The sequence below is a fragment of the Paramisgurnus dabryanus genome, chromosome 1, assembly GCF_030506205.2.
Source record: "Paramisgurnus dabryanus chromosome 1, PD_genome_1.1, whole genome shotgun sequence".
NCBI lineage: Eukaryota > Metazoa > Chordata > Actinopteri > Cypriniformes > Cobitidae > Paramisgurnus > Paramisgurnus dabryanus.
The window spans coordinates 66,514,279-66,523,867 of NC_133337.1; the positions used below are offsets into that span (position 1 = coordinate 66,514,279).

General features: G+C 39.0%; 1 protein-coding gene across 1 annotated transcript; it reads right to left on the reverse strand.

The window, feature by feature from the left end:
- Positions 1-2,002: 2,002 nt before the first annotated feature.
- On the reverse strand, positions 2,003-5,522 carry tob1b (transducer of ERBB2, 1b). Its single transcript, XM_065257656.2, has 2 exons — positions 5,297-5,522; positions 2,003-4,011 (listed from the first exon to the last, which is right to left on the reverse strand). The coding sequence occupies exon 2, from the start codon at positions 3,883-3,885 to the stop codon at positions 2,911-2,913; it is 975 nt and encodes a 324-aa protein (XP_065113728.1). The 5' UTR covers positions 3,886-4,011; positions 5,297-5,522; the 3' UTR covers positions 2,003-2,910.
- Between the last annotated feature and the right edge of the window lie 4,067 nt (positions 5,523-9,589).

A 9,589-nucleotide genomic window follows, 5' to 3' on the forward strand; every position in this document is an offset into this window, starting at 1 on the left:
CTTGGCTGTGTCCCCGAAACATCTAAAACAAGGTACAGCACATAGACTTTGGTATACGATGACTTGACACTGACCAAAGTTTGACATTTGCGGGCAGTGGAACAGATTATTACAAAACCCATTTAAATGCTCAGACTTTACTATAGTCTATTTACCTTTGAAGGGCATTAGCGCTATAGTATATTGGTTTATATGCTTTACTCCATATAGGAGATTGTACCTGGGATGAATGTTGATACTCAGGAAATGGTTTCAATATCATCAGGAATGTTATGTTGGATTTACCTTGCCACTATACTTATTTTTTTCTGCCCATGTTCCTATATCTTACCCTATTGGCTTACAAATATCTCAATAATAACAAATGCTCACCAGGGCTAAACAAAATGGATGTGCAACCACGTTTGTGCAGCCTAACACATTGTCACAAACACATAACCTGGCTGTGACAAACATGTGATGTGCTTAAGTTGCAACCATAATAACTCACTGTGCCAAAACATACCACACCGTCGACCACAGATAAGCAGATGGTGCTATATCTGTGTCCACGCTGGCATCAGCAAAGTCTCAAACTGCAGTATTAAAAATAAACAAGCACACATTGTGAATGCCATGAGCACTCTAATCTCAGCTTTCCATGGAGTCTTTGCAATTCAACTGCAAAAGCAAGCGTACATTCGAGGCTTAATCATTGAGCTGTGCTAGTATGTCCACAACAGCAACAAGCCTCTCACAGCACATTGTGAGATGCAATAAGAAGGAACACGAGTGATTTGTTTTCAGCCTTGCCACATATGGGATTGTTAGTGCAGACACAAGCGTACAAGTACTAATATGGCCGGATAACAGTTTACAGTTAGTTGTATTTGTCACCTGAAAGCCATGTATAAGAAATGACATCTGATCATACATTTTAGTTATAATACAGGGATAATGAATCAGAGGAGGCTTGTATTCATTTTTAAAGGTCATCTACACCGCACCTTGCTGAAACCAGACACGCATATTATCCGCACAGGAATGTTTGGAATGTGGTAAAGGCCCAAATTCTTGGTGCAAAATGAAAAGTGACATCAAGTCATAATTGTGCCAATGATTTCTGGTAGGTCCAGGTCTTATTGTGGCAAAGTAAATATATGATCATTCTTAATGATAGTATTTTTATGTACATTTGTCCTCAACAGAGTTCCCATACTTTGACTAAAAAGCTGAATTACCATGACCTATGCCCGGGATGCCGTGAGCCTGGATAATGTAGCGTACACCGTGAGTTTATAAAATGTAGCTTAAATGCATGAACTGTGCCAATGAATTTTCTAAATTGTAGTCAGTGGAGGCTTGGATCCAGAAATGGTATTCCTTACGTCGTTAACAAGTGGATTACATTTTGGTAAATTAATCTAAATTTAACACAACAAAAATCCATGATATTCAATGACTTGGACAAAAATATTAAATTCCCTGACTTTCAATGTCTGAAAAAGACCTTTTAAAATTCCATGATATTCTTGAAATTCCATGACCCGCAGGAACCCTGCCTTTAGTCCACAGACAGTAATTTGTGAAACCGCATTAAATAAAAAAAAGGTTTAATTTTAAACAATCAGAAAGCTGTAAGAATGCTTTTGAGCAGCTCAAATGATTTTATAGTTTCATGTTTCTTTTAGAATTGGTCATCTTTTTCAACTTGAATCATCTCTTCAACAAATCTTTCAGAAATGTATACCACTCAGAGATGTGAAACCATGGCAACAACAGACCAAATCAGGTAAGATCCCAGAATATTAAACATTATCATAGCTGCCATTGAAAGTGTAACAAAGTAAAGCCGACAACACAGGACCTTGAAAGTGGAAACAGCTGACAATAAATAGCCTTAAATGATTGACGTTCCATTAAATAAAAATTAAATAACACCAAGAGTTTTCTTGCCTAAATTTTCTTTTATTGAAAAAGGCCAGGGTGCAAATGTCAAATAAAAAAAAATAAAAGACAAGCATATATTTCAAGCATTTTAATACAAACTGAATATAAACCATTTCAGTCCCTCTTGACATGTAAGACATTGACTCAAAATACTTTGTTATACCATATTTTATCAAGTATTGCACAATGTAGGTACAAAATTAATATATACGATTACATTGTCTATAATATAGCAAAAATCTGTTGAACTCTTAACAGAAAATACAACTCTTTTTGTTTCAAAAAAGAAAATATTCCTACACTGAAATTCCAACACTAAGGAATATTCTGTACACAATCTTTATAGTTTTTGATCTATTTAAAGATGAATTTCTTTAACAATTTAAAAAAAGAAAAACAAAAAAACAAAATATATTATAACATAAAGCTTCTGCAGCCATCACAGATCACTGGAGTAGTAAAAAGATATAAATGCAATACCATGTTGTAGAAACAATATATATACTCTGATATTTTACAAACTCTGTACTCAATTAAATTATACAATTAGAAAAAAGACCACGTAACCCCAGATATATGCATTAGTGCCAATTTCGTAAAAATCAGCCAAGTCTTACCAACTTTAAAATACTGTAAGAGGCCAGAACTTGAAGCTTCTGTTTTTTTCTAATGTTTTATAGTTTTTTCCAAAAGGTAGTAAAAAAAATATTTATTTTTTGCTTCATTGGCAAAAAAGGAAAAGAAAAAGACGCGTTTCGACTGAATGTAACCAAGCTTGGACATATCTGTAACACAAGCTTTTAGTACAAACTCAAGGGGGCAGAGAAAGAGACCAAGGAAATCAAAACACCCTTGGGCACATGCGCTTATCATTGACTATTTAAGAGATTTTTCGTTTCCACATCCCGAAAAAAGTCTTTAAACTAATGTGCGTCTTGCCTTTCTTTTTTCCTTTTGCCAACAATCAATCGATCTGAAACATTAGTTAGCCATAACTGGCTGGAATTGCTGGTTAGAATACTGCATGTTGCTGAGACTGAAGCTTAAGCCATCCATGAGGGACTTGTCGTTGATGCTTCCGTAGGCCGTGAACACATCGAAGGCATTGTTATACTGCAGAGGACTGAGGCTTAGGGGGTTCTCGTTTCCAAACATTGCGCTGGAGCTCCCTTGGCCTTGAAGGTTGGGAAACACAAACTCCTTGGCATTGGGAGAAAGGGCAGAGGCCTTCTGCTGTTGACTTCCAAGGCCAAAGCTGTAGAGAGAGTGCATGGAGTTGGAGATGGGTTTCTGCTTAATTAAGCTGTTCACATTCAGGCCCAGGTTGGTGGGAGAAGCGCGTGCAACTTTGCCACCGTTGCGGCCGCTGCTCTTCATCTTGGTGGAGCCAAACTTGGTGGCGGCGAATGAGGCTGTGGTGAAGGTCAAAGGCTGATTGGAGCGTGGCATGAAGGAGGGGCTGACCGCGGCGGACTGGCCGAACGGCGGGGATGGAGAACTGGACTCCGAGGAGACGCCCACAGGGTCGTTGATTGGCATGAAGACCTGAGCCTCTGGGTTAAAACTGTTTCTGATCTCCTTGTCCAGCTCTGACCCATTCTCATTGTTATCGTCCACGTATAGCACCTTTACGGGTCCCTTTTCCCCAATCTGGTAAGACACCTCAAAGGGGTCGATCCAAACGCTGAGGTCCTGAGGCAAGTTATTGCGTACATCTTCGATGTCCAGCCCGCTCTCTCTGGCTGCTTCCTCTACTACTGGATCCACCTTCTCACCCACATGTATACACCTGAACCCAGATCCTTTGTATGGCTTGTCGGGGTACCAGTGTCCTTCATATTTCTTCTTCAACTGTCTCTCCAACTCCTCGCCAAAGATGTTGACTCGTCGCCGTGGAAGTTTGTTATACAAGTAGGAAATGATGAAATTCAGAGCTACTTGGATTTCAAGCTGCATAGCTATGTGCCGTCAAGAGTTGCTTTAGGTGAGCGTTGCAAAAACCTCCAAGGCAGTAGTGATCAGTGGGGACCAACAGAAGTGCTGGTGGATGAGAAAATGTTTGTCGATCCACAGGAAAATCGCCTTGAAGAAGGAAAAAGAGGTTTTCAGCTTTTTATAACTGCAGACTTATAAACCATATGATCTGGCCCTTATGGGCATGCATATGTAAACACAAAACAACTGCTACACGCTTGATATCAGAAACGACAATGTGAGGAAAAGACCAGGCAACCAAAAACTTTCAGTTCATTTCAACATTCATTTAAACAGCCAAACATAATGAAGCATGAGGAAAGTAAAAGAAAACTCATTATATTTTAAGGTAAACCCGTTTAAATTTGCCTCATCTCCCTGAGGGGGTTATACAGGGCGAGTCGTTTTACATATAGTCTATAGCAATTACATAATACGAATTCTGTTCCCTAATTTATTCCGTCAACTGTTGCCCAAAAACGCGAAAATAGGGCATTTAAACACAATGCGACACATTGAGACAACATTGCGCAACAGATCCGCGGTAGGATTTCCCTAACATCGCGACCAATAGTGTGACGTTGTATTTGGGGTGTGTAGCCGTAGCTATGGTGCCTCTACAAAATAACTAGTGTACGATTATTGCGCAAACAGACGGGATGCGATTTCTTACAATGTAGCAGCAAACGATCGCCTCGACACATTTGTAAAAACACCATTACAGGATAAAAACAATCGGGGTCGTTGACAAATACTGTCACTTTAAATTTTTGTGAGCATTAAGTCTATAATGCCTTAAAAGCATGTAACGTTAGTCAGCTCGCAGTCTCGCAAAAGCGAGACATTATTACGTATGGCTCCCTCATGAATATATGATAGGAACATTCTGGTCGCCCAGGCTTGAGGAGATAAACGCATAGCGTTCAAAGAACTACACACAGAGAGATTAAAAATGATGAGAATACACCGTACATGATGCTAAACGTCTAGCAAAATAAAGCGACAACAATGAGTGTGGTTTCCCACGACCGTGCACGATTTTACACTGAACTTTGACACTACGAGATTGTGATCATACGTGCGTGTCGTATGGGCAGTAGACCTGAAAACCTAATCAGTCTTATCCGTAAAACAAACAGACGACAATTTTAGCGCACTGGAGAGGGGATCCTAAAAGATTGCAAGATATAAACGAAGGCTACGTGGTCGTTTTGCTAATATAAAGGTAAACAATGCTACTTTAGACGAAAATTGATCATCGCTCGTGTACTCTCCCATCGTATCAATAAAATCCAGTTTGGTCGTGCAATAACATTGAGACGCAACATTTATTTACACAATAACAAACGCGGTCGCTATGAAAGGTTACAAATGTTCAATGCCAGATACTTACATTAAATGACTTCGCCGTGTTTTCTTTCTGGTTGGCTTGTCAACAACCTTCCGCGACGATTCCTAGCTAACGATTATCAAATTTGTTAGTCCACTTAGGTTGCGTGAATATGTTTAATTGTTTGTTTGTTCTTCGTGTTGTTATGATGTATATTTTGTTGGAGTCAATCGTCAGGCAATCCGACTCCCCACTGCCTGGGAGTTTTTACAACTCTGCCCTTTAAACTCCTGACTGAATCTCCTTTATAGCTTTCCTCCGCCACGGACATGATGGGGGCGGTGATGCGGTTTTCAGAGGTCAAAACCTCAGCGCGTCTTGTGATTGGACCAACGCCCTTTCGTCATATATTTGCCTCTGAAACCTCCCGCCTAACTGGCTCTGCTCGTATGTCAATAATAAAAGAGACCCGCCCCAGGCAGCGGTTTGGCCAATGAGCGAAAAGTACATTTATGGCTGGCGTTCCTAGTTATGCGTTAAGTGTCTGCCTCCCACACATAGACGATCTAAACATAATAAGATACAGCTTTTTTATTATGTTAATTTGATTTATTGAGACACCTAGCAACATTGTAATGTTTAAATCGCATCATTGAATCTGCCATTGGTTATGCATCTTAAAATAATGAATGTTAATAAACTGCGGTTGTATGAAGGTCGAATTCAATGTTCTGTATAATGACTATCTAATTTCAGAGGTAAAATCATCAACATAAATACGTAAAGGAGAAAGTGCAAGGACAGTGCGGAGTGACTCGGGTCATTTGCCACTGAGTCGTAATCTGCCCTTGTTTGTTTTGCGTGGAAAAATACTCCATGGCTATTGGCTGCCAAGGCTTTCGTCACCATCATCGTACGTCATAAATACACTACTATGCTCTCGTATGTATAAATTCAACCTTGTTGTAAAACTCTACGATTATGATTTATATCATCCCATATAATAATAAAAGTATATAATGTAACCAAGGTAAATAATAACCAAATATGGCAGATTCTTTTTAATTACAATAAAAGTAAAAATTGTAACCAAATGCCCTATCCCCAGTCACCCTATTATCACTGTCATGTGATGTGTACTGTAAGATGATATAGCCATGTTATGTTGCTTTTTCTATAGTATCAGGAATAGAATGCTGACCACTGAGTCATCTCATATTTCATTTGCTGGGTAAGCCAATCTCCCATATGCAAGAGGTTTAATGTTCCCGGCCTCATTAATTGTCATAAGCTCAACCAAATATGCCCTTTGTTTGCACAATAAGCCCTGTACCATATGGGTGAGGATTGGACATGGTGTGAAAAAAAGAGGCACGTCTGAGAGGAACTTTGTACATAATCATATAGATAATTAGAGATGACTGGTTTGCACTCTTTACAACATATGCATAACATATAAGAACAATCATTTAAAAGCTTTTTCTTTTCTATGGTTAGGCAGAAACAATGCCAATTTGGTCCCAAGTTGTGTATTTTACTTTCCCTGATATTGTTTGTCTGTGCAACATTTTCTTACTGGCCTAATTACACGGAGAGCAGGAACATGTACGACAGCAGATTTCCAAACCAGGAAGGCAGGATAAGTAAGCTAATTTGCTTAGCAGGGATATTGTGAATGTTCAAAGTTCAGAGAAAGGCATAGTGGGAGGAGGGAATAGAAACCTAACCGATGCCTGTTTGGTTATCATTGCCCTTTTTGGTCACTGCTGATAAGGTGATACTGAAATGTGACCTGACTGCTTCTCTGGGTTTGTTTTAAAAACTAATAACACGATGTTTGTAGGTATAATATTCAAATAAGCATTATCAATATCAATAGTTAGTGTTTTTTCTTACAATTAATAGATATGCTATAAAAAGATATTAGGACACTTAACATCATATGGCACCTTTGTAAAATTTTAACTATTATTTAACAATTAAAAAGACAAAAATGAACTCAAAAAGAGTTTATTATGAGGATGATGTCACTTTCATATGTACGTAGACGTTTACGTAAATACATAGACGTAAAAATGGCGTAAAAGCAGTAGCATAGCAACGATACTTACGATACTTACACAACAAACTTGGCTCGTCACTGATTATGACAAGCAAGTCCACACTGGGTCACACCCTTATCTTTCTTAAAATGACACAATGACGTATTTCAGGAACTTCTGCGTCTGAAGAAAGAGCACCCTTTCTACATTCCACTTTCAATAATTCCATGACTGTTTAAGCTGTGTTACAATACAAACATACATATACACATACTTACACACTGTGTCTGTTTAAAAATGTGTCACACATCAGAAATGATCTAAACAAAGAGAGAAACAAAGTCCACATTAGCTGAACAGGTACAGAAGGGTAGTAGATCCCAGATTGCTCCTCCGCAGGGGTGTGCATAGAAGCATACAGAAGATACTACATAAGCATTTCCAGCATTGCACTGACTCACATTGTGGAGTCCTGCCAGTGTAGGTGGAACAAGGAGTTTGTGTGATATGATATTGAGTATTACAGCAAAGCACATCAATGCCACAAAAAAGACACGTAGGTACAAATTGTCCTTTAAAGGTGCTCTAAGCGAATTAATGCGTTTTAGGCCATACAGTGAACATCTCCTCACTATCTGCTAGCTGCCTGTCCTCTGAACACACTGTAAAAAAATGCGGTCTCTGTAGACAGCGCAGGCTTCACAAACTGCAACAAAAACAAAGTGGTCAAACCTACCTCCACGAAACATACCAAACATGTACCAGACAATAAACGACAAAAATTATTTGGGAGTGGGGGTTGGGCGCGTTCATGACTCGTTCAGAAAGAACGGAAGGGAGGGGGAGGGGAGGAGTTAGCTAGGCTCCGTTTTGTTTGACAACACTTCGAACGTCAACAAGAAGAGACGTCACACAGATTCGCTTAGAGCACTTTAATCTCTTTATTAACTCTTTCCCCGCCATTGACGAGATATCTCGTCAATTAAGAGAAAACGCTTCCCCGCCAATGACGAGATTTTCCGTCTTTCCGCAATACCGCTATTACCCTTCCGCAATACGCTAAACCCGGAAGTATTGCCCTATGGCAAGCTGCTGCATGTCTGTGTCTGTTTTAAAGATCGCTCTGAATGGGATCTCTATGAAAAGTCCGTCACAAAAATGGAATTATCTCTGCTTTTTGCTCAAAATATGGTGTTTTTGCAAAAACCTACCCATATTCAAAAGCTGATTGCAAAAGAACCACTAAAGGTAGGATGAAACGGTTTTTTTTTTGTTTGAAAGCAGAGGGTCTGTTCTTTCATTTGGTATGTTGTATGTTTATATATTTAAAGAAGAACATTTTCTGGAAGGCATTAAACTTTGGTGAAAATCATGAAAAACGCTGGGGCTGACTGGCAACTTTTTTTTAAAAACGCTGGCGGTGAAAGAGTTAAAAAAAGACAAAATCGTATGAATTCAAATTTTAAAAAGTTGTGGCTTGTAAATGTAAGTCATTATAACAGATATAGCTGGTGTTAGCCGCTTTCGTGGACCTTTCAGTAGACTTCTGCATAAAATTAATAACAACAGCGCCCTGCTAGCGTAGATTATTTTTAATAACAAGCAAAATTAATAACCAGTAAATACATTTGATTACACGATCAAATCAAAGCTAACTTAGCTAACGTTACTGTGTAAAGTGAATGTATGCAATGTTAGCTACAAATTCTTAAATTCTTGCCTGGCTGCCAAATCCACACAGCGGTGATCCATGCTCATTGTCTCCCCTCGTCTTTTGGAAACCAAAATATTTTCCACAGGGTACTTGTTCCAGAGTTCAATTTAGCTGCTAACCATACCATTAAACAGACACAGGCCGGACACTCCACTTTTTTTGAAAATAGGCTCATTTTCCAGCTCCCCTAGTGTTAAACATTTGATTTTTACCGTTTTGGGAAGGCATTCAGCCGATCTCCAGCTCTGGTGCTACCACTTTTAGCATATCTTAGCATAATCCATTGAATCTGATTAGACCATTAGCATCGCGCTCAAAAATAACCAAAGAGTTTCGATATTTTTCCTATTTAATACTTGACTCTTCTGTAGTTACATTGTGTACTAAGACCAACAGAAAATAAAAAGTTGTGATTTTCTAGGCCGATATGGCTAGCAACTATACTCTCATTCCAGCTTAATAATCAAGGACTTTGCTGCCGTATAATGGCTGCAGCAGGCGTCGTGAAATCACGCAGCACCAAAAAATAGTCCCTTGCTATTGAAAGTTACCAAGGGGACTATTTTTGGGCTCTGCGTAATATCACGTAAGGCAGCAAAT

Excerpts from the sequence above, each read along its gene's own strand:
- tob1b (XM_065257656.2), bottom strand. The coding sequence starts at position 3,885 with ATGCAGCTTGAAATCCAAGTAGCTCTGAATTTCATCATTTCCTACTTG.